At 49.1% G+C, this 26,945-nt stretch overlaps 2 protein-coding genes across 2 annotated transcripts in view; one reads left to right on the top strand and one right to left on the bottom strand.

The window, feature by feature from the left end:
• The window catches only part of PLLP (plasmolipin), a 28,672-nt gene extending 16,863 nt beyond the window's left edge, over positions 1–11,809 (top strand). Inside the window, exons 2-4 of the mRNA XM_008977415.3 lie at positions 5,830–6,003; positions 9,314–9,436; positions 10,869–11,809. Of these exons, the coding sequence (XP_008975663.1) occupies positions 5,830–6,003; positions 9,314–9,436; positions 10,869–10,985 (414 nt within the window). The 3' untranslated portion in view covers positions 10,986–11,809. The remainder of the gene's footprint in view (positions 1–5,829; positions 6,004–9,313; positions 9,437–10,868) is intronic.
• Positions 11,810–14,281: 2,472 nt separating this feature from the next.
• ARL2BP (ADP ribosylation factor like GTPase 2 binding protein) lies at positions 14,282–22,838 on the bottom strand. The gene is made up of 6 exons (XM_034940248.2): positions 22,502–22,838; positions 21,762–21,823; positions 19,271–19,377; positions 18,060–18,145; positions 17,405–17,501; positions 14,282–15,742 (listed from the first exon to the last, which is right to left on the bottom strand). The coding sequence occupies exons 1-6, from the start codon at positions 22,537–22,539 to the stop codon at positions 15,641–15,643; spliced, it is 492 nt and encodes a 163-aa protein (XP_034796139.1). The 5' UTR covers positions 22,540–22,838; the 3' UTR covers positions 14,282–15,640.
• Positions 22,839–26,945: the final 4,107 nt, after the last annotated feature.

Below are 26,945 nucleotides of genomic sequence, written 5' to 3'. Positions count from 1 at the left end.
TTCTTTCTTTTTTTTTTTTTGTTTTTTTGAGACGGAGTTTCGCTCTTGTTGCCCAGGCTGGAGTGCAGTGGTGCGAACTCGGCTCACTGCAACCTCTGTCTCCTAGGTTCAAGCGATTCTCCTGCCTCTCCCAAGTAGCTGGGATTACAGGCACATGCCACCATGCCTGGCTAATTTTTTGTATTTTTAGTAGAGGCAGGGTTTCACCACGTTGGCCAGGCTGGTCTTGAACTCCTGACCTTAGGTGATCCACCTGCCTCAGCCTCCCAAAGTGCTGGGATTACAGGTGTGATCCACCATGCCAGCCCTTGTTTTGTTTTGTTTTGTTTCTGAGACAGAGTCCCACTCTGTCCCCCAGGCTGGAGTGCAGTGGTGCAATCTCAGTTCACTGCAACCTCTGCCTCCTGAGTTCAAAGTGATTCTTCTGCCTCAGCTTCCTGAGTAGCTGGGACTACAGACACCCACCACCATGCCCGGCTAATTTTTGTATTTTTACTGGAGACGGGTTTCTCCATATTGGCCAAGCTGGTCTTAAACTCCTGTCCTTAACTGATCATGTACCTCAGGCTCCCAAAGTGCTGGGAATACAGGTATGAGCCACTGCGCCTGGCCAGACCCTGTTTTCAAATAAGGCCACATTCCCAGGTACTAGGGGTTAGAACTTGAACATATTTTGGGGAACACATTGCAAACCACAACAAGAGATGAGGAAAAACTTCCCTCAGAGTCAGTGAAGGGCATGCACCCTGCAGGAACCTGGCCTGTCTGGCTGTCAGTGTTGGCAGCTTCTGGGGAAACTGTAATAACAGGGTTTCACTGCAGCAAGGAGTGCCTCTTGGTCGGGCATTTGTGACGAATCTTCTCTCTGATGCCACAGGTGGTTTTAACAAAAACATCTCTTCGTTACCCAATTGTTTGGAAATTCTTTGAAGATGCAAAGGTCGTTTTTGACACTGTAGTCTTCATATGTAAAAAAAAGTTCCTAATCCAAATTATTCAGGTTTTCAGAAAAGCAAAAAAAAAAAAAAAAAAAAAGGCCCTGTGCCCTTGAGATTTCCAGACAGTTCCCTTTGTTTATCTGCAGGACCTGTCTGGGGAGGCATGGCAGGGACCTCAGAGAGCTGGGAAGGAGGGGAGGATGTGGTTTGCCTGTGTGTGTAGGAGAGAGACAGTTAGATGTTCATGTAGACACCTCCAGAGAAACACGGGGACAGACGAACATGTAAGCAAGAGAGACCTACAGGGCCCAGGGGTGAAGGCATAGAGTTCTGTTCCCAGATACCCACGTGGCACCCTCCCTGCCCCTCCCTCACCTCCCTGGGTCTTTGCTTATCATCACCTTGCCAGTGAGATCTTTCTTGGCCCCTTCTCCATAGACATTTGTTAAATATATGAACCCAGAGAGATGCCCACAGCGAGGCCTGTGTTGGGTGCCCTGTTCCGAGCAGGGTCTCTCTTGGGGGACTGGGCTGGGGGCTCAGGGACCAGGAGAAACCAGTCTGTCTGGTTCAAATGCAGGAACGAACCTTCCCTGTTCTAGGGCAGAAACCGAGGCAGCTCTGCAGGCACAGAGCCAGGCAGCACAGCCAGAAAGAACGCCAGAAATTCCCGGTCCTTATCCACCGGCTTCATCTGGACGCTGCGTTCGCTGATCTGGAAACCAGGGGTGGGGCTGGAGCACAGCACAGGGCAGGGCAGGGATGGCGGGGGGCAGTGGCGGGGAGCCTGGGTGCCCAGCCCAGACTGGCTCCTAGAGCCAGCTGAAGTGTCCTCATTTTTTACACTTCACTAAATAACTCATAGTAGCGCAGGTTCCAAGGAAGCACGGATCTGGGTTCCTGTCCTTCCCTATCCTTTTAAAATTTTTATTTATTTTTTGAGACAGGGTCTCTGTCACCTAGGCTGGAGTGCAGTGGCGCCATCATGACTCACTGCAGCCTTGACTTCCCAGGCTCCATTGATCCTCCACCTCAGCTTCCCAAGTATCTGCGACCACAGGCACATGCCACTATGCCCAGCTAAATGTTATATTTTTGGTAGAGATGGGGTTTTCCATGTCGTCCAGGCTGGTTTCGAACTCCTGAGCTCAAGTGATCCACCTGCCTCAGCCTCCCAAAGTGCTGGGATTACAGGTGTGAGCCACTGTACCCGGCCTCCTGCCCTGTCCTTTACCCACAGTGACCTCAGGCACATTTGCCTCCTGAGATTCCCTTTGGAAGATGGGGATAACAAATAGAACATTTGAGGAGGGTCTGGTGATGGAGGAATCAATGAGATGTGTCTGGCACAGAGCGAGAGGGCATTGAGTGGTTATTGTGACCTAGGCTGTGAGTCATGGGACAGGTGATTGATAGGCATATGATAGTGGAAACCTGAATTGGTCTTTTCTTGATTTTTGGTTCATTGCATTTTCTGACTTTCCTTTAGTTAGTTGGAAGCTGGCAACACAGTGGCAGTGGAGGCCCATGAGGAATTGGCTTTAAATGAAAAAATTGTTTATCTTGGACGCACCCAGTTCTCACCTGGAGAAGGGACGGAGGCGTGCTGCCCGAAGTGTTTGTTCTCCTTCAGAACACTGGCCTCCCCCCGGCTCTAGGGGTTCGTGGCCTCTCCAGGTGTGTCTGTTTCTGGCAGGCTGTTGTTCTGAGACATCCTGCCCTGGGTCCACACTCGTAAGGGCTCTGCCCCCAGCTTGGTGTGTGACAGCGGGCAAGGCCCTGTGGCTCCGCCCTGGCTTCCTCACCTGCCTACCCTCACCTGGCCTGCTTGCGGCGGTGAGAGTGCTGATGGGCAGCAGAGGCTGGCAGGGTGCTGTGTGTTGGGGGGTGGATCCCTGGAGCTTCACCCCAGTGTGGGGAGGAGCAGGTGCTGAGCCCTGGAGAGAGGGACACCTTCCCTGGGCCTCCCACTTTGGGCTGAGCCCCTTACTTGGGTTGGGGGGAGGCAAGGCCAGGGGCAGTTCACAGATGGACACCTGCTTCTTATTAATTTATTTTGTTAATTTAATTTTAATTTTACTTAATTTTAGTTTTATTTATTTTCGTTTATTTTGAGACAGGGTCTTGCTGTTGCTCAGGCTGGAGTACAGTGGCACAGTCATGGCTCACTGTAGCCTCAACCTCCCAGGTTCAAGCGATCCTCCCCCCTCAGCCTCCCAAGTAGCTGGGACCACAGGTGCACCATCACCACACTCGGCTAATTTTTAAATTATTTGGCAGAGATGGGCTCCCTGTATATTGCCCAGGGTGGGGTCTTGAACGCCTGGGCTCAGGCAATCCTCCCACCTTGGCCTCCCCAAATGCTAGGATTACAGGCATAAGCCACCACGCCCAGCCCCACTGCTTCCTCTTTTAATACACGGTGCCTGTGCAGGGCAGGGTTCTGATCTCTGTCATGGTTGAAGAAATAGGATTGTTAGTTCCTAAGCACATTGTGTATTTAGCGTATATTATGTGTCGGGCACTGTTGGGCACTGAAGATACAGCAGTGAACAAAACCCAGAATCTTCGTTGGAGAGCCGGGAAGGTACTCGGTCAGCATCACACAGCCACACAGCTTTTGACTTCCAAGCTCGAGGCCCCACCTGCCACTTCCCCACTGGGCCATACCCTTCCCAAGCCAGATCCCTGGGGGATGGGGAGTAGGCCGAGGAAGGAGGGTTGTGAGGGCTGAGGGCTCCCTGGGCCAGCTCAGCTACAGGCCCCCGAGTCTTGTCCCTGGCTTCTGTAGGGATCCACACAGGAGCTTCCCTTCTGGTCCTCGACGAGGGTGCTTTTGGATGGGGTGCCTGGCAGGCACCCCAGCTCTGTCTGTGCTCTAGGCCCAGGCCCTCGGGTGCTCTAGGGGCTGGCGGCAGCCCCTCAGCTGCTGGGAGCAGCCAGGACTTTCTGTCTCCAAACCCTAGCAGCCAGAGGCAGGTCCTGCTCCGGAGCCGCTTCTCTGATCCCACTGACTTGTCCTTGGGCTGGTGGCAAGGTCACTACGCAGCCTTGGTGCCATGTACCTGGGCGCTGACCAGGGGAAAAAGAGGACACCTCTGTGTGTCTTGATTGGCAATGGAGCCTTTCTCCAAAGCTAGACCCTCGTGTCCTCTCCGTGGCCAGGGATTCCAGAGAGTGCCCTCGTGGAGAAGGCACTCTCCAGAGCATCTCCACCAGCAAGGGGTGGGTGGGGGTAGGAGGGGCTGGGGAGGCCCAGGATGGCCACATCCGAGGTGCCTCTGGGGGCCTCCACGAGCTCCCTGGGCCCTGCCTCAGCTGGCCCTTTGCTGGCCTGCACCCTGAGACAGTCTGCATAGTGAGTCGACAAACCTGCAGAGAATTCTCTGTGGCTGTGAGGGCTGGGGCCTGTGCAGTCCAGTTTGGACTTGTGGAATAATAAAAAAACACTTCTGCTGCAATCATTTATGTGCATGAACTTGTGGGTCCTCACAGTAGCTCTACAAGATAGGAATGGTCATTATATGATAAGCAAGGGTGGTTATACACTTGCCCACGGCCACACAGCCGGTAAGGAGAGCCGGGATCGAAGCCAGACAGCGGGGCTCCAGAGTTCATGCTGTTAGCCACTACCCATGCTCCGCTGGGATGGTCGGGCCCATCCTGCCATGTGGGAACAGCCTGACAGGTAGGCCCCTTGGCTTCCTGGAGGCCCAGTTTCACCTGTGAGATGGCAACACCTGTATAGAAGGGCATCTGGGAGAGCCGGAGACGTGGGGTGTCGGGCAGGAGGTCACCCAGAGGCCCTTGTGACGTTCTCTGCTGGGCCCAGCTGGGAGGGAGGACACAGGGCTGTTGTCTTCCCACCTCTGGGACTGTGGTGACTTGATCTTCCTTTCAGCAGCTTTTACTGAGCCCCTGGCAGGGCCTAGGTCCTGTGCTGGGTGTGGGGACATAGCTGTGAGACAGCCACGGCCGTGCCCTCGTGGAGCTCGCAGTCTGGGGAAGGGAACGATTATGGCCCTGGATGGTGGGTGCCTGGGGGGCCCTGTGAGCACTGATGAGGGCTCTGGGATGCCGGCTGGAGGCGTGGGGGTGTCCTGGAGCACCTGACATCTCAGCTGAGACCTGGAAGAGGAGTGAGAGTGCAGGTCAGGGCCCCGGTACAGTGGTGTATCACACGAGCCAAGTCAGCATTCCTTTTTAAATTTTTTTCTATTTTTTGAGACAATTTCACTCGTCTCTGAGGTTGGCATGCAGTGGCATGATCATAGCTCACTGCAGCTTTTAACTCCTGGGCCCATGTGATCCTCCTGCTTCAGCCTCATGAGTAGCTGGGACCACAGGTGCGCACCACCATACCTAGCTAACTATTATTATTATTATTATTATTATTATTATTGTTTTTTGAGACGGATTTTCACTTTTGTCTCCCAGGCTGGAGTGCAGTGACGTGATCTCAGCTCACTGCAACCTCTGCCTCCCAGGTTCAAGCAATTCTCCTGCCTCAGCCTCCCAAGTAGCTGGGATTACAGGCACACGCCACCATGCCTGGCTAATTTTTGTATTTTTAGTGGAGACAGGGTTTCACTATGTTGGCCAGGCTGGTCTCGAACTCCTGACCTCAGGTGATCTGCCTACCTCAGCCTCCCAAAGTGCTGGGATTACAGACGTGAGCCACTGCGCCCGGCCTTAATTTTTCTGTAGAGATGGGGACTTGCTCTGTTGCCCAGGCTGGTCTTGAACTCCTGGCCTCCAGCGATTATTACACCTTGGGCTCCCAAAGTGCTGACATTACAGGCATGAGCCACTGTGCCTGGCCAATATTTCTTAGCTAGATAAGAAATGAAACCGCATCTCTGGCTGACCCTGCCCTGTCTGACCCTCCTAGGTGCTGGGGCTGCTGGTGTGGGCGCTGATTGCGGACACCCCGTACCACCTGTATCCGGCCTATGGCTGGGTGATGTTCGTCGCTGTCTTCCTCTGGCTGGTGACAATCGTCCTCTTCATCCTCTACCTGTTTCAGCTGCACATGAAGTTGTACATGGTTCCCTGGCCACTAGTGGTGAGTCTGGGTGGGGGTACTGGAAGTGGCTATGACAGGACCACTGTGACTTTCCCTAGAAGAAGTGGCAGGGTGTTGGGGGGTTGCCTGACATCCTCACTGACCTAAGCTGGTCTGCAGAGCCAGGGGTGGAGGTGAGGATTGATGGTTCAGAGGTCCAGTTTCTCTATTGTTCCTTCAAGACAGTGTCTCACTATGTGCAGGCTGGAGTGCAGTGGCTCAATAACGGCTCACTGCAGCCTTGAACCCCTGGGCTCATGTGATCCTCCCATCTCAGCCTCCCCAGTAGCTAGGACTACAGGCACGTGCCACCATGCCCTGCTAATTTTTATTTTTATTTTTTGTAGAGGAGGGGTCTCACTTTATTGCCCAGGCTGGTCTTGAACTCCTGGGCTCAAGCAGTTCTCTCACTTTGGCCTCCCAAAATTCTGGGAGTACAGGAGTGAGCCACCATGCCTAGGTGCACGGTTTTTTGGGGAACCATGAGCCAGGAAGGACACAGGCTTGACTTTGTCCCAGGAGGGGAGTAGAAGTGAGGGGCTGTTGAGTGGATTTGTAAGAGGCCATTTGGAATCTTAAAAATATTTTTCCCGGCCGGGTGTGGTGGCTCACGCCTGTAATCCCAGCACTTTGGGAGGCTGAGGTGAGTGGATCACCTGAGGTCAGGAGTTTGAGACCAGCCTGACCAATATGGTGAAACCCTGTCTCTACAAAAAATACAACAATTAGCCAGGTGTGGTGGCGCGCGCCTCTAGTCCCAGCTACTCGGGAGGCTGAGACAGGAGAATTGCTTGAACCCAGGAGGTGGAGATTGCAGTGAGCTGAGATCACACCATTATACTCCAGCCTGGGTGACAGAGCAAGACTCCGCCTCAAAAAAAAAAAAAAAAAAAATTTCCCTCTGGGGGTGGTCAGAATTTGTGCCTGTGTTGTGTGAGTTTGTGAGATTGTATCTTGGCCCAGGTAGGCAGCCCTGTGGCTGGAGGCTGGGGCAAGCTGTCAGAAGTTGCCCAGGCCAGGGCCTCAAGTGTGCAGGACAAGCTCGGGCACCCGGCTGCCTGCAGGTGAGGCCCTGAGGCCTGGGAGAGGCTGGGCTCCCCAGGTTTGCCCCAGGACAGTATCCCCAGGACACAGGGCTGAGAGCGGACATGGGAAGTACCCCGGCCAGACACACAGAAAGCTGCTGGTTTTTTTTTTTCCTCTGACCCGGAAAACCCCTGCAGCTGGGGTCTGAGGCTTTCAGTGAGAAGAGAGGCGAGAAAGGCACATGATTGTAAGACAAGCAAGGCTGGGACTAGGCGGCATTGTTTGGAATTCAATGACTTTTTAAACCGAGGAAACGTGAGTCATCCTCAAGACAGAATGGGTTTGTTAGATCTCGACATCCCTGGCAGAAACAGGCAGCGTTTGCAGGGGTCGCTGGGCTTGCAGGGAAGATTTTGGGGCGAGGAGGCGGTGCCTTGACTTCCGGGCTCAAGGTCCACCCCCTCCCTCATGTCCCAGGGAACTCTAAGAGAGAAATCTCTGGAGATAAAAGCCTGTGTGTCTCTTAGGTGCAGATTTGGGGCTCCAGCCGTGGCTGTTAATGGAAGGAGGCTCCCTTCTGCCACAGTGGCAGGGCATTGCTTCTTGTGCTTCTGGACCCTCAACGAATGGGGCAGAGAGGGCTTAACTGCATCTAGAGAAGGCTGGATTAGCATGGCCAATTTGGGATTTTCTGGCATGGGGGCTACAGACCCCTACAGGATCCAGGCAAGATATGTGAGTGAATTGGGTCAGGAGGGACCCTGGAGAAGCCAGCATCCATCTGCCCATCGCAAGCTGCCTCTATACTCACTTCATCTGTTCCTAGTGGGAATGCAGCCCCTTTGGAGCAAAATCTTTTGATATCCTAAGTTTTTTTTTTTTTTTTTTTTTTTTTTTTTAGACAAAGTCCCGCTCTGTTGCCCAGGCTGGAGTGCAGTGGCACGATCTTAGCTCATTGCAACCCCTGCCTCCCAGGTTCAAGTGATTCTTCCGCCTCAGCCTCCTGTGTAGCTGGGATTACCGGTGGGCACCACCACTCTTGGCTAATTTTTGTATTTTTATTGGAGACGAGGTTTCACCATGTTGGCCAGGCTGGTCTCTAACTCCTGACCTCAAGTGATCTGCCTGCCTCGGCATCCCAAAGTGCTGGGATTACAGGCATGAGCCACACTGCACCCGGCCAAGATTTTTTTAATATAAAATTTTTACATGAAGTCTTCAGGTTTTCATGAAATCTAATTTTATAATGTTGGTAATTTTTTAAAAGTATATTGGACAAACTGAATGAATGTTTGAGGACCAGGTGTTTGAAGACTGTGAATGGGCTCCTGGGGCCAAGCGTTTGGGATGAGGGACTGGTCCCTGGTTGTCAGCAGAGGGCCCCTTCCTGCCAGTCTGGTTCCATATCCAGCTTGAAATATCTGGTCCTCTTGGTCCTGACCCTGGCATTTGCTTAGAGCCTTGAGCTTAGGATGTGGCTAAGAGGGAGACAAAGATTCTTTCCCCTGAAGGCAGAGAGGGATGTGAGGCCCAGCCCAGGACTGGCCACAGAGCCAAACCTTGCAGTGGTACCAGGGATGGCCTGGACTTGGCCCTGGACCACACTTGGAGGAGTGGCCTGTGTTTCTTTAGCTGGTACAAAGAGATGGGTCATGGATTGGGCTCTTTCTGTGAGGAATGGGTCTGGCACTGCCCCTACCCCATCACTGAGGCCCTCCTGTCATTCCCCTCCTCCAGCCTCAGGTGTGTTCATGCTCCCTGCTCAGCAGGCCTCCTGGGGACCAGGGCCTCATGGGCTGACCCCCTGGAAACTGTGGCCTCTTGAGGTCCTGTTGGTGGGAAAGACCCAGGTGTTTGCATCCCCATCCAATGGCTACTCAAGGAGTGTGCCAGTGGGAACCAAGGAGCCCCAACCGTTGGTCTTGTGTGTCTTTTTTTTTTTTTTTTTGAGACAGGATCTCACTGTGTCACCCAGGCTGGAGTGCAGTGGTGTGATCATGACTCACTGCAGCCTCAGCCTCCCGGCTCCAGGTGATCTTCCCATCTCAGCCTCCCAAGTAGCTGAGATCACAGGCATGCGCCACCATGCCTGGCTAACTTTTTTATTTTTGTAGAGATGGGGCCTACCTATGTTCCCCAGGCTGGTCTCTAACTCCTGGGCTCAAGCGATCCTTCCGCTTCAGCCCCCCAAAGTGCTGGGATTACAGGTGTGAACCACCGTGTCCGGCCTCTCTTTGTGTCTTAAGCCTTTTCTCTCCCCACTCCCTACCCCCATGTCCTGCAGTTAATGATCTTTAACATCAGCGCCACCGTTCTCTACATCACCGCCTTCATCGCCTGCTCTGCGGCAGTTGACCTGACATCCCTGAGGGGCACCCGGCCTTATAACCAGCGCGCGGCTGCCTCGGTGAGTCTGCTTCCCAGGCTCCCTTGGTGGTCTGCAGGGTCTCAGCCCCAGGACTCAGGCTGCTCGCTTGGTCTGAGGCCAGGCACCTGCCACCTCCTGAGGAGTTGTCACCTGAACACTCAGTGGGTCTTAGAGGGGAGCCGGGCTGCCTCCAGGCTTCCATAATTAACAGTGGGGAGTGGTGTATGGTGGGCAATGGAAGTTTTGGGTTAACTATTTTTTCTTTTTTTTGAGATGGAGTCTTGCTCTGTTGCCCAGGCTGGAGTGCGGTGACGTGATCTCAGCTCACTGCAACCTCTGCCTCTTGGGTTTAAGTGATTCTCCTGACTCAGCCTCCCAAGTAGCTGGGACTAGAGGTGTGTGCTGCCACACCCGCTAATTTTTTTGTATTTTGTATTTTTTTTGGAGATGGAGTCTCACGCCTGGCTAATTTTTGTATTTTTAGTAGAGACGGAGTTTCACCATGTTGGCCAGGCTGGTCTTTTGAACTCCTGACCTCAGGTGATCCATTCGCCTTGGCCTGTTAAAGTGCTGAGATTACAGGTGTGAGCTACCACACCTGGCCTGGGTTGACTATTGAACCTTGTTGTAAATCAGCTGTGCCACACTGCCTTAGGGTCACGTGCCCCCTTGGAGAATGTGAAAAACATACTCTCCCACTGACAAGTGCACATGCAAAAACCTTTTGGTTTAAACCATTCTGGGAGATTCATAGGCTCTCCCATGAAACCCAAACTCTGGGCCCACGTCAGGTGGCCAGTGAAGTGGCAGTAGTCCCCTCCACGCCTGTCACCCTTCACACCACCAGGCCCTGCACACCATCTCCTCCCAGGATCCTGCGACACCCACAGTGAGGGAGAGGAAGGGACTACCAGTTCCTTTTGACAGACAGGAGGCTCCTGCTCAGAGAAGTTGGACGCCAGGCCTGGAGCCACGGCCAAGCCCAGGGGAGGGCAGGGCCTCGATGGGCACGCATTTGGTTCCTTACTCTTCCTGATGAGGGCAGTTTTGAAATCAGCAAATTCAGTGATGGGGACAGAGACGGGGAGCTTCTGAATGTGGCTGCAGGTGTTAGTATAGAGGCTTGAACTGGTTCTAGGAAATTCCTAGGGTGGCCTTTGAATGTTGTCTTTTTAGAACTAAATCCTTGCTAGGTGTCCCCTCCGTCACTCTCATCTTCTCCTTCATTGCCCTTATCACAATCTGACAGGCCCCGCCTGTGGTTCTTAGCTGTTTCCCATGCTTAGAAGGTAATGTTGGTATCCCAGGACCCTGGTGCTCATCAGCCCCATGATAAACAGCTGTGAAATGCATCTGGCTAAGTGTGAGATGGTGCGGCTGCCACAACCCCTCCTGCCTGGCCTGAGATCTGGTTGGAGCTTGTGTCACTGTCACCCACTCGGTCCTTAAGCCCTTCTCACCTCTCTTTCAGTTCTTTGCGTGTTTGGTGATGATCGCCTATGGAGTGAGTGCCTTCTTCAGCTACCAGGCCTGGCGAGGAGTAGGCAGCAATGCGGCCACCAGTCAGATGGCTGGCGGCTATGCCTAAACCACCTGTGCCACGGCCCCCTCTGGGGCTGAAGCCGCCGCTGGGTCACAGAGCAGGGTCACCCTGCAAGCCTGAAGCTGGGGAGCCCTGCGTGGAGTCAGCCCAACAGGGACTGCATTTGCTCCTCTCTGCCCGTCAGACATAAGCTCTCACAGCGCTAAGGAAGCAGGCCCAGGCTGGCAGGCATCTCGGCTTGCAGGAGGCCAACTGCTGAGACCTCTTCTCCATCCCCCTTATTCAGTGGAAGGTGACGGGGGATCTGAGGCTGTGTCTCTGCCTTGTCTTTAGAGGACTTCAGCGTCCAAGACTGGGGCCCACCCTTCTCACCAGCACTAAATGCACTAACAAGGACTCCAGACCTGCAGCCCCAGACCCGCCGTAGTATAAGCCTAACAAGCAACACGTAGCACCTTAGTCTTTGTTCCAGGAGAGCTGAGCAAGCTCGTGAAACCACTCTCCTTCCTTTAAATACCGTTTCGACCAACCTCTCCCTGGAGCCAACCTATAAAAAGTGGGTTGATTGCTGACAGCATGGTCTTCCCTCCCTGCATTTCAGACATACCAGTTACTGAAAGCAAATCAGTTTTAAGTGATTTCTCAATGCTGAAAAGCCTGTCCAGGTTTCCTTCCCTTTCCCAAGCCTCTCTCTGTAATACTCCCTTTGGGCGAAGCTAACATCAGTGCCGACTGCCTCCCCGACCTTGCTGACTAGGCACATGGGACGCAAAGGAGGGAGGGAAGCAAGGCCTTGCCTGGCGAGTTGTTATGTGGTTGGTGGTGACTGTTTTATTTTTTTTTAATAAAAATAAAGATGAGAGAAATTATTTGGACAAGATGTTGGCAAATCACTTTTACAGGTGCTTGTAACCTCCAGGAGACCTCAGCTTGACTGTAGAAGATGCCTGCTGTAGGGCAGTTCACGTTCTGGAGTCGTTCAGCACCACCTGCGAACTCTTTGACCGGAGGAAGGCTGCCTATACTTCCTGCTTGCTGGGTCTGGAACAGTCCTGGTTTATGCTGTTTGTGCTGGCATAAGTAGAATAGCACGGCCTTTTATTCTCACAAGTGACTCAGTTTGACAATAACTTAGTCACCCTTGCTTTGGGCAGGTTAGGTGAGCTTACTGAATCAAAGATTTCAACAATATCATCTACCTTGAAAGTCTGTGAAGCTTGGAGGTCATATAATCAAGGTGGCTGGCCATGCTGCCTGCTCAGACTGGTAGAGACAGCAGAGGAAAGCAGCCGAGTACTCCTGAGCTTATTTTTCCAACACCACAGAGCAACGTTCTCTGAACAATAAGGTAAAAGCATTTCTAGGTACCCTCTGTACCCTTTTATTTTGTTATTTTTTATTTTTATTTTTTGGAGACCGAGTCTTGCTCTAGTGCCCAGGCTGGAGTGCAATGGCGCAATCTTGGCTCACTGCAATCTCTGCCTTCTGGGTTCAAGCAATTCTCCTGCCTCAGCCTCCTGAGTAGCTGACTACAGGTGAGCGCCACCACGCCCAGCTGATTTTTTGTATTTTTAGTAGAGATGGGGTTTCACCATGTTAGCCAGGATGGTCTTGATCTCCTGACTTCGTGATCTGCCTGCCTTAGCCTCCCAAAGTGCTGGGATTACAGGTGTGAGCCACCACACCTGGCTGATTGTTTTTTTTTTTTTTTTTAAAGAGACAGGGTCTTGCTCTCTTGCCCAGGTTGGAGTACAGTGCCGCAACTACAGCTCACTGCAGCCTTGACTGCCCAGGCTCAAGCAATCCTCCCACCTCAGCTTCCTCAGTAGCTTGGGCTACAAGTGCAGGCCACCATGCCCAGCTAATTTTTTTTTTTTTTTTTTTGAGACGGAGTCTCACTTTGTCACCCAGGCTGGACTGCAGTGGCGTGATCTCGGCTCACTGCAACCTCTGCCTCCCAGATTCAAGCGATTCTCCTGCCTCAGCCTCCCGAGTAACTGGGACTACAGGTGCGTGCCACCATGCCTGGCTAATGTTTTGTATTTTTAGTAGAGACAGGGTTTCACCGTGTTAGCCAGGATGGTCTCAGTCTCCTGACCTCGTGATCTGCCCGTCTCGGCCTCCCAAAGTGCTGGGATTACCGGCGTGAGCCACTGTGCCCGGCTGATTTTCAAATTTTGTGTAGACATTGGGTCTCGCTATATTGCTTAGGCTGGTCTTAAACTCCCAGCTTCAAGTGATCCTCCCACCTCAGCCTCCCAAAGTGCTGAGATTATAGGCACGAACCACCACACTTGGCCCTGGTATAAATATTAATAGCATCACTTTTTACTCTAAAGTCTCAGAGTTTGAATAATAAATTAGTCCTTCCAGGAGTAAGTAAGTTATAAGAGTTTGGTTTTAAGGAAGGGCAATGCACTTAAATGTAAAACAAAATCCCAGGCAAGTTAGAGAGCTCACCCCGCTTATGTTTCCAACATGAATCAAAAGCCTGTTTCTGGGGGGACATTAAAGGCATTCAGTCAATGCTAAGGCTCAGCAGTTTGTGTGACTATTGCTTCCCACTGGGGAGGAGTCCTAAGCAAGAGGACTGGGGCTTCCTCACCCCAGGGCAGGTGGGAGCCCCATCAAAGGTGGCACCTGACATCACAGTCTAAGTGTCTGAGGATGGAGAGACAGGCTGCTAGTTTATTTTAAAAGAAATCAGAATGTCTACTTATAATATTAAGTGACAACAGACTTGCCTCCTTTTTTCTGAGCAGAAAGGGTGAAAAACCAGCCAGGCATCGTGGCTCACATCTGTGATCCCAGCACTTTGGGAGGTGGGTGATCACCTGAAGTCAGGAGTTCAAGACCAGCCTGACCAACATGGTGAAACCCTGTCTCTACTAAAAATACAAAAATTAGCTGGGCGTGTTTGTGGACACCTATAATCCCGGCTGCTTGGGAGGCTGAGGCAGCAGAATCACTGGAACTCGGGAGGTGGAGGTTGCAGTGTGCCGAGATCGTGCCATTGCACTCCAGCCTGGGCAACAAAAGCAAAACTCCATTCCCAAAAAAAAGAAAAAAAAAAAGGGTGAAAAACCAATTTGCCTTTATCATCGTTTTTTCATCATTTAATCTCTGGACTTGTCCACTGGCCTTTTCTCAAGTAGGCAGGCTGGTCCACAGGTCTTAGCAAGTGCCCCCAGCATGCCTGGGCTGTGGTGGACCGTCCCATTTATAGACAAAGCAAGGGAAAGCAAGCCCAGGAGAGGTGGCATTTAAAAAAAAAAAAAAAAAAAGGCCAAAGCAATAATAACCTTATGGCAGTGGCTACATTAAAGAAAGAGTACAACTCATTGAGAATGGTGGTTCTTGCGAAACACCTGAAATTTTACTCATGGTACAAAAGTATTTAATAAGTGACACATCAGTACAGAAACACAGAGCTTGTAGCTTGTCCTTTAAAACCAGAATGGCCAAGTGAAAAGTCAGTACAGATTCTTATTTTTACTATTAAAAAAAATCAAAGGGACACACTCGGAATTGAACTACTATGCTTTTTCCTCGTTCTAGAGATGACATATATGTTTTCTGATAAGTAATCTACCACACATTGCACTAAACCAAAGCATACAAACAGCCAGTAAAGCTGTGCTCTACCTGCTACTCATGCTGGGCTGGACAGTGGAACACCATCTTGGTAGGAGAGATTTTGACAGGAAGAAACTGCAGAGTCCCTACCTAACCCAGAGAACCTTACAAACTGGTTTATACACAAAGGATTTTCAGCAAACATGCAAACACACTAACATGCTATAGGAATATGTTTTAGTCTATTTCTAGCACACAGCATACATTCATAGGTGCCCAGTAAGATAGGAATGAATGTCAATGTAGAAAGCATTTTTGCCTTCACAGTACTAACACCTAAAAAGCACACAGCATATAATACTTTGATCTTTAAGTGGATAATCATGGAAGTTCCAAGATCACATCCACTAGGTTAGCCTGAGTATTCATCTATAAAAATATTTTTTTTTCAAAAATAATGCTTAAAAGAGACTTCTAGAAACAGTGGGACTACATCAGGACCAGAAGACAGTGACACAAGGACTGCAAATGTTAAGACTAGGAGTAGCTTTTCACATGGAGCTTTTATGTAGAGGACGTCTCCTTCTGTTGATTCCTACAGCCGAGACAAGATGTGATCACAGGAGACTCCAAAATCTCAAACTGGGCTTGAGTAACACCCTAGATAAACATCAGGAACCCCACTGAGGCTGAAGTACTGAAACTGTGGCCCATGTGAAAAAGAGGTGCAAGTGCACAAAGATTCATGCAGAGCCTGCTGGAACAGAGGGTGGTGGCGGCGGGTTAGTCCACACTTACACACCAGCAGGTATGCTGGGGAAGGGCCCCCCAGGTGGAGTGCCTGACATAGGGCTCGCTCCAGAGGCGTCTGACTCAGAAGCTCCTGAGAGAGGTGTCTACTTGAGGTGGGGAGGAGTACTATGGTTAATGAATACAAGAAGGTGTTTCAGGATAAATAGGTCCAGGAGGGTTAGGTCATTTTGGTTTTGACCTATTAATACTTAACATAAATGAAGAGTTACATAACAGAGTCAGTCTTTCCAAGATGTGTTCTGTCATCATGAGCTGAGCCTATTGGGCTGGTGACATCCAGAATGATCCCATTCATTGGCTGGAGGTAGGACCTAGTGCCGCAGATTGTTCTGGGAAGCTGGCAGAGAAGATGATTTGCACAATGAAGTCACCACTAAGCCACTGCTTAAGTCCAGTCCTCGGCCTTCTTTTTCCTATATGAGAAAACAACCAAAGGAAGGACTAGAAAGAGCCCTGGCTTGGAATCTTGCCTCTGACATGGGGAAGGCAGAGCTGAAGGTGGGAACGTGGACCTCCAGAGTACATAGGAAGGGAACACAGGTTATTGGTTATTCTGCATTTCTGCTCAATACTGGCCTGCCCTAGTCTTAATTTTTTTTAATATTATTTTTAAAGAGGTAGGGTCTTGCTCTGTCACCCAGGCTGGAGTATAGTGGCTTGATCACAGCTAACTGCTGCCTGGAATTCCTGGGCTCAAGTGGTCCTCCTGCCTCAGCCTCCTGAGTAGCTAGGACTACAGGTGTGCACCACTACAGCTGGCTAACTTTTTTATTTTTATTTTTGTAGAGACAGGGTCTTGATATGTCACTTAGGCTGGTCTTGAACTCCTGGGCTCAAGTGATTCTCCTGCCTTGGCCTCCCAAAGCGCTGGAATTGTAAGTATGAGCCACTGTGTCCAGCCTGGCCCTGGTCATTCTTAAGATGCACTCTTAAAATATACCTCCCTTCACTGGAAAACATTTTTCTTTCTTTCTTTTTTTTTTTTTTTTTTTGAGATAGGGGTCTTGCTATGTTGCCCAGGCTGGAGTGCAGTGGCTATTCACAGGCACCACTGCTGTGTAATACAGCCCCAAACTCCTAGGCTCAAGTGGTTCTCCTGCCTCAGCCTTCGAAGTAGCTGGGACTACAGGCATGCACAACCACACCCAACACCATTTCTTTTTCTTTTCTTTTTTTTTTTTTTGACACAGGGTCTGACTCTGTCACCCAGGCTGGACTGTAGCAGTACAATCACAGCTCACAGCAGTCTCAACCTTCTGGGCTCAAGCGGTCCTCCCACCCAGCCCCCAAAGTAGCTGACTGAGACTACAGATGCACACCAGCACACCAAGCTAATTTTTGTATTTTTCATAGAGACAGGGTTTTGCCATGTTGCCTTGGCTGGTCTCAAACTCTTGAGCTGAAGCCATCTGCCTGCCTCGGCCTCCCAAAGTGCTGGGATTATAGGTGTGAGTTACCATGCCCAGTCTCCTATTTTTCTTATAAAGAGCTTGCATTATATGAAAAGCAAGCCAGGGCCAGGTGTGGTGGCTCACGCCTGTAATCCCAACACTTTGAGAGGCCAAGGCGGACCATGCTTCAGGAGTTTGAGACCAGCCTGGCCAACATGGTGAAACCCCGTCTCTACTAAAAATACAAGAATTAGCTGGGCGTGGTGGCAGGTGCCTGTAGTATCAGCTACTCGGGAGGCTGAGGCAGGAGTATTGCTTGAACCTGGAAGGCAGAGGTTCTAGTGAGCCAAGATGGTGCCACTGCACTCCAGCCTGGGTGACAAGAGCAAAACTCTATCTCAAAAAAAAAATAAATAAAAGAAAGGCAAGGCAGAATGAGACCTGAGACCTGCTTTTTCGGTTTTGTCCTTCTGATTAGGAACTCTAAGTTGGTACCTGGGCTTGTTTCATGAAAACATGAGAAGTTCCCAGCCACAACAGAATAGCAGCTCACTCTTCTGATGCCTCATCGGCCAGTTTGAAGGGAGAATGATGGGGGAAGCGTGGGAGGTTCATGTTCGGTATTTCTACCTGGAATTTTCTAAGTGGCTCAAAGTGGCTAAATAAATAGGAGTAGTAACTTACTGCTCTGTAGTCCAAAAACATTTCTTTAAAAGCCAGAAAATCTGTAAAGGTGAGCAGCATGTCGAATATGTCACCAGCCACTTCATCCTTATGGTGCCTGCAAACGGAACAGATGGCTGTTTCGTGAATGAATGATGAGACAGTCCTCAAGATTGCTTTCGTTTTTGTTTCCACCACCTCAGCCCCACCCCCCGCATTATTTTTGTTTTGTTTTTTTAGAGACTGGGTCTTGTTCTGTCACCCAGGCAGGAGTGCAGGGGTGCAATTATAGCTCACTGTAGCCTTGAACTCCTGGGCTCAAGGGATTCTCCAGCCTCAGCCTCCTGAGTAGCTAGGCCCACAGGTATGCAACACCACACCTGACTAATTTATTTTTTGTAGGGTCGGGGCCTCACTATGTCACCCAGGCTGGTCTTGAACTCCTGGGCTCAAGTGATCCTCCTCCCTTGGCCTCCCAAAGCACTGAGAACACAAGAGTGAGCCAATGCCTGATCTTTTCAAGATTTCATTAAAAGGTTTGAGGGCTTCCTCCATAGGACCTAACCACCAACGGCATGCACAGGAAAACAAACAAGGAGCGTCTTTTGGTCAGCCTAGGGAAGGAAGAAAGTGAGAAAACAAAACAAAACACAAAAATCAGTCAAGCTCAACTCACTGTAATGTTGTGGTGAAGGCTGCCATGTTGAACTCAGGAATCCGCTGCAGCAGCTGTTCTTCAATGTATTTTTCTACCAAAGAAATCTGCAACAGTGGAAAGGATTTTGGTGAGACCATACTTTGGGAAAACAAGACTTCTTTTCAGAAAGCCTGCCCAGCCCTTTCTAAACATTTCCTGAGGTCTGTGTGCCACAATCTACACTGAGTGCCAAGGATACCAAAGAGGACCAAAACACAGCTCCTGTCCTGGAGAAGTACTCAGCCTGGTGTGGAAGAGAAGCATTAGCTGATAATGGTGCTGTAACAGGGTGGATGCTCTGACACAGGTGGAGACAGTGAGTAGCACGGTGCCCACACCCACAACCCAGTGCAGGATGCAGTAAGTGGGGGCTTTGCCTCCTGGGTAGAGGGCATCTGTGTAACAGAACATACGGACATGGAGGCAGTCACAGGTTCCTTCTGGGCAGGTTTGTTTATGCCATGCTTCTGTGTTAAGAAAATAAAGTCCTGGAGGCCGAAATGGATTCTTAGATGACAGAATCCCAGGGGGCTGTTAAGAGGCCTCAGGGTAAAGTGTAGAGACCCAAGGGTGACGAGCTGAGGTTCCTGGGTTCCAGTCTTGGTTTTTCCACCAAATAGTTAGTGATCTTGGTCTCAGTTTTCACTTTTACTTAATAGTCATGCATATATGACTGGATTATATAGAAGAAAGAAAGAGTATGTGAAAGCAGAAAGGTTTGTCAAAAGCATGCAAATGCAAGGTATGAAGAACTCATGTACTGTGATTAAAAGCAGGATTATGATAAGCCAAACGTCTTTTATTTATTATCTTTATTATTATTATTTTTTTTTTTAGAGACAGAGATCTTGCTGTGTTGCCCAGGCTGGTCTCAAACTCCTGAGCTCAAGTGATTCTTCCACCTCAGCCTCCCAAATAGCTGGCACTACAGGTGTGCTACCAAGCCCAGGTCAAACTTCTTTTAAATAAGAAGCTGATGAGTTAATCAAATATTTGCCTGAAAGCCTTTTGGAAAATAGCCCCAAAGGCTGTGCAGAGGAAAATGAACTTAAACCAGATGCTAATGAGGATTCCTGGAAGTGTACTGGTGGCATATTTTAAAAGGCAGCAAATTTCAATGTCTTTTGAATCTAAATTTAAATTTTTAAAAAACTCTGACCTCCTGGTAGGAGACATAGAAATCTACTTACGTATTCATTAAAAATAGGTGTGTAGATGAGTTTATTCTCTTCTGTGTCTTCAAACTCCAGGTAGTACTTGTCCATGAAATTTCTCTGTAATAACTGGAACTCGTCATCTGAACCACAATGGGGAAAATTTATTCTTTTTAATGGAGATTACCAACCATTATGATTTATAAGTAGGCAGGATCTATGTCAGCAGTACTGCTTTCTCAATGGTCAGTCTCTGGAAGGAAAGCTGATGTTTTAAGAGGGTATTAAATGGGACCCTGATGTTGAAATAGCCCAATCCTGTTTTCTTTTTCTTTCTTTCTTTCTTTTTTTTTTTGAGCTGGAGTTTCTCTTGTTGCCCAGGCTGGAGTGCAATGGTGCGATCTCGGTTCACTGCAACCTCCACCTCCAGGGTTCAAAAGATTCTACTGCCTTAGCCTCCTGAGTAGCTGGGATTACAGGTGTGTGCCACCTCGCCAGCCTAATTTTGTATTTTTAGTAGAGACAGGGTTTCATCATGTTGGCTAGGCTGATCTCAAACTCCCGACCTCAGGTGATCTGCCTGCCTCCGCCTCCCAAAGTGCTGGGATTACAGGTGTGAGCCACCGCACCCAGCCCTGTTTTCTTTTTAAATTGTGGTGAGATATACAATTTTTTTTTTATCATTTTAATGTTTAAGCACACAGCTCAGTGGCTTTAAGTATGTTTACATTGTTGTGCAATGATCACCACCATCCTTCAGTCCATTTTCACCATATCCACACAGGGTGGCTTGGGAACTCCCTGACATTACTTGTCTGAAAAGGAATGAATTGGTTCTCTCTTATTTTGATATAACTTCCACAGCAGTTGTGGAAACAGTGTAGTGATTAAAATTATGGGGTCTGAAAGAGGCTAGCCCGTCTGGGTTCGAATCGCATCTCAGCTACTTACTAATTGTGTGACCTTGGGTAAGTTACTTAATTTCTCTAACCCCCATATAAACACATTTATCTGGAAAATAAGAATGGTTTATGGTAGTTATCATATAGGATTGGAAGTGGAATTTAGATGAGAATTCACGTAAATAGATTAGTTCATAGTGAACACGTAATAAATGATAGGGAATAGGGAATTTTTTTTTTTTTAATTGAGACAGGGTTCTCCCTATGGTGCCTAGGCTGGTCTCGAACTCCTAGACTCAAGCAATCCACCTGCGCTGGCCTCCCAAAGTGTTGGGGTTATAGGTGTGAGCCACCGTACCCAGCCCGGAATAAGGAATTTTAACAACTGAATAGATTATTTCTAAAAATAAAAGGAAAGTTTCAGAAAGGACCCAGACCTTGGGATAAATACCGTAGGCTCACAGAAGGCTCATTTTCCCATAGCATATAGGGTATAATAGGCAAGAGAACTGAATGGATTCTTCAGTATTCCCCAGAAATCCCCAAGTCCACATGGGAAACGAGCTTAATGATGAAACATCTATATTCAGGAGTTAAGGGCATGAACCTTTATACCTGAAGGTATAAAAACTTGGTCAGTAATTTTCATACTAAATGGATTAAGCCATACAGCCAATAACACCAAATAACAGTGTTCTTTTCTCAATTCTCATAAAACTTAAAGTCAACAGAATTTTCTCAAATGTAAGTTTTCCCCTCCTACATACTTGTCTTAAACCTCTGGGGACTGTTACTGCTTGTCTGTTACTTAGCAGGTTTCATGGATGCCCAAATACATCCACAAGTAGGAACTCAAAACCTAGGAAAATACAGAACCAGCTGAAGCTTAATACCTTGTTTTCTTTATGGCCATGTGTGCTTATGGTTATGGTTTTATGTGTTTATTTTCATTTTTATTTTTTCCAGACGGAGTCTCGCTCTGTCGCCCAGGCTGGAGTGAAGTGGCACGATCTCGGATCACTGCAAGCTCCACCTCCCAGGTTCACGCCATTTTCCTGCCTCAGCCTCCTGAGTAGCTGGGACTACAGGCGCCCACCACCACGCCCGGCTAATTTTTTTTGTATTTTTAGTACAGACAGGGTTTCACAGTGTTAGCCAGGATGGTCTTGATCTCCTGACCTCGTGATCCGCCCGCCTCGGCCTCCCAAAGTGCTGGGATTACAGGCGTTAGCCACCGCACCTGGCCTGGTTTTATGTGTTTTATGGCATGAAGATGTTAAAACTCAAAACTATCTAAAATTGAAATTGCTCTTACCCTACATAAGAAATAGAGTAGATCATTATTTCCTATAGTTTTGCGAAGAACGCCACACTGCTGGTGCCCTATTAGCCTGAGTCAGTCCCTTCCAGCCTCTGAATCTATGCTTATTAGATGTTTTCAGGAGTACTGGGCTGTTTGTTTCTAAGACAAACTGCAGTAAGCCTTTACTTAAGTATTACATTGTGCTACATTAAAAATTGCAGGCAGCTTGATGTTTTCTCTTTTTAAAATTAACTCTCCAAATTGATTTCAATGTCCTTAAAGAAACAAGCAAGTCCTTAAAAACAGTATCTTAAAAGCTTACCCATGATAATGTCCTCTAAATATCCAACCACAGCATCAAATTCTGCATCAGAGGCGGAGGAGCTGAAAAACATGCCTGGATTAGGTGCTATTTCAAATAATGCATTAAAAAAATGTTTTTAGTATGGACGTTTTCAAACATGCACAAGAGAAAAAAGAGTAGCAAAACGAACTTCCCATCACCCATCTTCAACGATTAAGAATGACTGATTGATCTAGTAAGTCCAAACAGAAGAAAACACACTCGGCACGTTTGTGACATGAACGTTCAATGTCATGACTCCACTTTAATAAAAACTTGTTCTCCAGGCTCTTAGCTATCACCCCATACCTGTCTGCTTGTGAGCATGAACCCGGCACGGGCGAAACACCTGCCAGGGGGGGTCATTTGGTCAGGAGTCCGGGAGGCGGGGGCCAGGGAGGGGTGGAGGGACCTCGGGCGCTCAACCCCTCCAGGCTTTGCTGACAGCTGAGGGTTGGCGGCTGGGGATTGTGATGGAGGCGCTGATCAACGGTGACACCCGCCTCGCACTCCTGTCCTGCGGGGCCTGAAACCTGCAGCCTTAGTACTCTACAAAACGAAGGCCTGGAGCTGGGACGGCGCCTTGGCGGCCCCCACCCTGCCCGGCCCGGCCCGGCCCGGCCCGGCCCCTAAGGACACCTGTTTTATAGGGTCAGGCCCGGGGCGAACGCCCGCTGCCTCCGGCCCCAAGTCGCCTGCGCCCTGGAGGAGCTACTCACAAAGACAGCGCAAAGCTCTCTCCTTCTAAGGCGTCCATCGCAGTCGCCCCGAGTAGGCTCCAACCCCGCCCGCGGCCCAACTCGCATGCAGGGCGCGGCGGCCCGGCGGGGTTAAGGCCTCTCAGCCAAGGCCGCGGCCAGCTCACTGCCAGGTCGGGTCAGCGCCTGCGCGCCAGGTCCGGCCTTGGATACCCGCTGCCGCCACGCGTCGGTCCGGCCTCTACGCCCGCCTGGCCCTCTGCGCGCGCCGCCGACGCCGCAGGTCCGGGGCTCGGTGACTGCCGGAGGGGCGCGGCGCCCCGCCTCCTGTCACCATGGCCACCGCAACCCCTTCCACCGCCTCACGGCCGGCCGGCAGCCAATCACAGGCGAGCGTTACCGATGCCGGGGCGGGGCAAGACAGGGAGAGGAAGTCCCGGAAGGGAGTGCGGAGGGATGCGGCGCTTCGGCGAGCACCCGTTGTGTGGGAACTCCGTCTCAAGTCGCCCCCATTGTACGGATGAAGGAATCGAAGCCACGAGCCAGAATTTCCTCACTCGCAACTCGAGAATAAATTGCGCCTCCCTGAGTGTGGAGGATTAAATAAGTAGTTTAAGGCGTGTTTAAAGAGCGCTTGTAAGTTGCCAAGTCGCTGGAGAGCCAGTCCCTTATCCCTTGAACCAGGTGATGCTGACGTCTGATTTCAAGACAGTTCCTACCCCTCGTGGAAGGAAAGCCCCATCGCAAGTAGATGTCTTGTAATTTACATTATAATCTTCGCATCATAAAGATTACTCGGCAGTAATTGGTTTCTTGACTAATTATACAAGATGAGAATTGAAGAACTATTTTGAGCCACGCAATCAGGAATCAGATACCTTTCAGGAAAAGGCCTCTTCAAAACGCCAAACTTTGAAAAAGGATTCGTTTGAGCTGATTTCTCTTGATTGGACAACTAAGCATTGTGTCTCTTTAGTTGCATGATACCTTATGGCCAAAGTGTGGTATATGACTAGAGGAACTAGAGGGGTTTAAGGTATGAACTGAGGGTCAGGTGGCCAGTCAGAATGGGTTAGCAGACATTTTTTATTTTTTTGAGACGGAGTCTTGCTCTGTCGCCCAGGCTGGAGGGCAGTGGCACGATCTCGGCTGGCTACAACTTCCGCCTCCCAGGTTCAAGCGATTCTCGTGCCTCAGCCCCCCGAGTAGCTAGGATTACAAGTACGTGCCACTATGCCCGGCTATTTTTGTATTTTTAGTAGAGACAGGGTTTCACCATGTTGGCCAGGCTGGTCTCGAACTCCTGACCTCAGGTGATCCACCTACCTTGGCTTCCAAAAGGGCTAGGATTACAGGTGTGAGCCACCACGCCTGGCCTAGCAGACATCTTTGAATGGACGTAAAATAGATATCCGTGGGATCTGAAACAAAGATGGTTACAAAGACACAGTCGGGTGTGACAGCTGTGACCAAGGTGACATAAATTATTACTAATTTATTTATTTATTGAGATGGAGTTTCGCTCTTACTGCCCGGGCTAGAGTGCAATGGTGCAATCTCGGCTCAACACAACCTCCGCCTACCGGGTTCAAGCGATTCTCCTGCCTCAGCCTCCCGCATAGCTAGGATTACAGTCATGCGCCACCATGCCTGTCTAATTTTTTTGTGTTTTTAGTAGAGATGGGGTTTCTCTATGTTGGTCAGGCTGGTCTTGAACTCCCGACCTCAGGTGATCCGCCCGCCTTGGCCTTCCAAAGTGCTGGGATTACAGGCGTGAGCCACTGCGCCCGGCCTATTTATTTTTTGAGAGGGAGTCTTGCTCTGTTGCCCAGGCTGGAGTGCAGTGGCGCAATCTCGGCTCACTGCAATCTCTGCCTCCCGGGTTTAAGGGATTCTCCTGCCTCAGCCTCCTAAGTAGCTGGGATTACAGGCGCGTGCCACCACACCCGGCTAATTTTTGTATTTTTAGTAGAGACAGGGCTTCACCATGTTGGCCAGCATGGTCTCGAACTCCTGACCTCTGGTGGTCTGCCCGCCTCGGCCTCCCAAAGTGTTGGGATTACAGGCGTGAGCCACCGCACCCGGTCAGGTGACATCAATTATGAGTTACTCTGTTTAGCACCAAGTGGAAGATAGGCATTTTAAAAGGTTTGCTGAATTACTGGACTGAGTTGTTTAGTCAAGCCCTGGTCACACAGCTTACAGCAAACTCAGAGAGTTTCTTCATGACCTACTATCTCTATATACCACACATTTCTGGACAAAATGAATTTGCCTACCCTTCCTAAGTCATTGATGGAGTGGAGGAGGAACACACCTTGATTTAATCTGTTCTGGTTATCTATTGCTGTTACAAACCACCTGAAAATTTAGTGGCTTAAAACAACCATTTTGCTCACTAATCTGTAATTTGGGCAGGGCCAGCTAGTCTCTATTCCAGTTGGTGTCGGCTGGGGCAGCTGGAATGGACTAGAGGAGCTTCCTCCAAGGAGTTTACTCACGTGGCTGGCAAATTAGTGTTGGCTCTTGGCTCTCAGTTGTGGACATTGGCCAGAGAACTGAGGCCGGGGTTTGGGGGGTTTCAGTTCCTCTCCATCTATAGGATTCAGGGGATTCTTGGGTTTTCTCACACCATGGTGCTGGGTCCAAGAGCAAGTGTTTCAAGAGACACTGAAATGTAAGCTGGCAGTCACTTAAAGGCCTGGTACTGGAAACTGGCACAATAGCCCTTCCACTGTGTTCCACTGATCAAGCAGACACAGAGCCACCCAAATTTAAGGAAAGTAGACATAAACCTCATTTCTTGACGGGAGGGATGTCAAATAATTTGTGGCCATCTTTTAATCCATTTCACCAACCTTACTGACTCTAGGAACAAATAGGGATAAAGATAAAAAGTACCCACTCAAGGATGTATCAGATAGTGTGCTAAACATTTATAAATACATTGTCTCCTTTTGAAATATTTGAGACCTTACAAAAACAAAAAACCGGTATGAGGTGGGTAGTATCTCCATTTTACAGACTGGGAAACCAAGCATTAGTGGGACCTGGGTCCAGTCCCACTCCAAAGGGCCTATTTCAACCATCATGCTATATAGCCCCTAATCCCTGGGTTGTTAAACCATATTCTTGGAAATCAGAACGTTTTCTCCTGAATACAGAATGGCCTTTTCCCACTTGTAGCAAAACTAAAAATTGACTTGAATACACTGTTTTTCCATTAATACTCATTTTTAAAGTCCTTTGACTGGGGGTTGGCACTAGGAATTCTTCTGAGTGAATAAATAGCAAAAGGTAAATGATGGGCAATACTGGAAAGAGCTGATCTTAGGTGGATGGTTTGTTTTCATGGATACACATTCAAGATGGTTGAAACTTGTGCAAAAGTCATTTTCTGCCAGTGAAATTGTGTCAGTTTTGTGACTGAATCAGTTTCCTGGCACTCTGCAAATGGCACCATGACTTTCTTCTGCTCTATGTCATTTTAAAAAGGGGCCAATTCATTAAAAAACTTTTTTTTTTGGCTGAAACGCTGCATTTCCCCAATGAATCACCTGACAAAATACCATAATTTTTTGTTTTTCTCCCTGGTAACAATTTATCAGTAGTAAAAGTCTAGCTTTTAATTTCTCTTAAATGCTTACATTCAGTTCAGAATATGGATGTACGATTTTACGCTTCCACATAGCTTGCTAACCCCTAGTTTTTTCTTTGATAGGGAGTTCCTGTCTTTCCCTTTGAGGTGGCTCCAAGTTTACAACTTAGCTTCCATCCTGGATGATTTGATCAATTTAATATTGAAGCCCTTTTGTTTTATGATCTAGAAGTTAAGAACAGGAAACGTAAACCACCTTAGGAACAAAGTTCAAGGGTAGATTTTTAGAAAGCTGTTACGCTCCTGCATTCCTTTGCCTGGCAAATTATTAATTCCATCTATTTTTCCTTCTCTCCACTAAATGTACAGACTACCTTTAGTTTCAGCTGGACCACACATTTCTTTACTGGTCTATTTCCATTTTTTTGCTTGTCCTTTACCCCCAGCCCACCCCACTCCTCCATTCCATTCTCCAAATAGAAGCCAGAGCCATCTGTTAGAATTATCAAGGCACTTCCATGCTTAAACACCTTTGCCTTCTACTGCACTTAGTATAGAACAGAAAATCCTTCACATAGCCTTCATGAGCAGTTCCCTGGCCTCTCCAACACTGTAGCATTACCTGTTCTACCTACTTGCTTCCTATTTTTCCAGTTACAGGGGCCTTCCATCGGATCCCCAAACCCACTGAGACCCATTCTTCCTCAGTTAGTGCCTTTGCCTAAAATGTTGTGTTCGCCTAGCTACCCAGTCCTAGAAGCTAGTCCTCAGTCTCTGCCAGGCTATGTCCTACTTCCTCCTTTAAGTTTCACTAATGTTACTTCCCCAGTGAGGTTTCTTCTGACACTCCCACCACCATCTAAATTA

This window comes from Pan paniscus, chromosome 18 (genome assembly GCF_029289425.2).
Source record: "Pan paniscus chromosome 18, NHGRI_mPanPan1-v2.0_pri, whole genome shotgun sequence".
Classification (NCBI taxonomy): Eukaryota; Metazoa; Chordata; class Mammalia; order Primates; family Hominidae; genus Pan; species Pan paniscus.
The sequence above is the reverse complement of the archived record's forward strand: the minus strand, read 5'-3'. Positions and strand labels throughout refer to the sequence as shown.

What these genes read in the sequence shown, in the direction of transcription:
- ARL2BP (XM_034940248.2), bottom strand. Translation starts at nt 22,539, where the DNA reads ATGGACGCCTTAGAAGGAGAGAGCTTTGCGCTGTCTTT. An exon ending in GAGAGCTTTGCGCTGTCTTT is followed by an intron (nt 21,824 to 22,501) that starts GTGAGTAGCTCC and finishes CATGTTTTTCAG; the next exon opens with CTCCTCCGCCTCTGATGCAG. An exon ending in GCCTTCACCACAACATTACA is followed by an intron (nt 17,502 to 18,059) that starts GTGAGTTGAGCT and finishes TTCCGTTTGCAG; the next exon opens with GCACCATAAGGATGAAGTGG.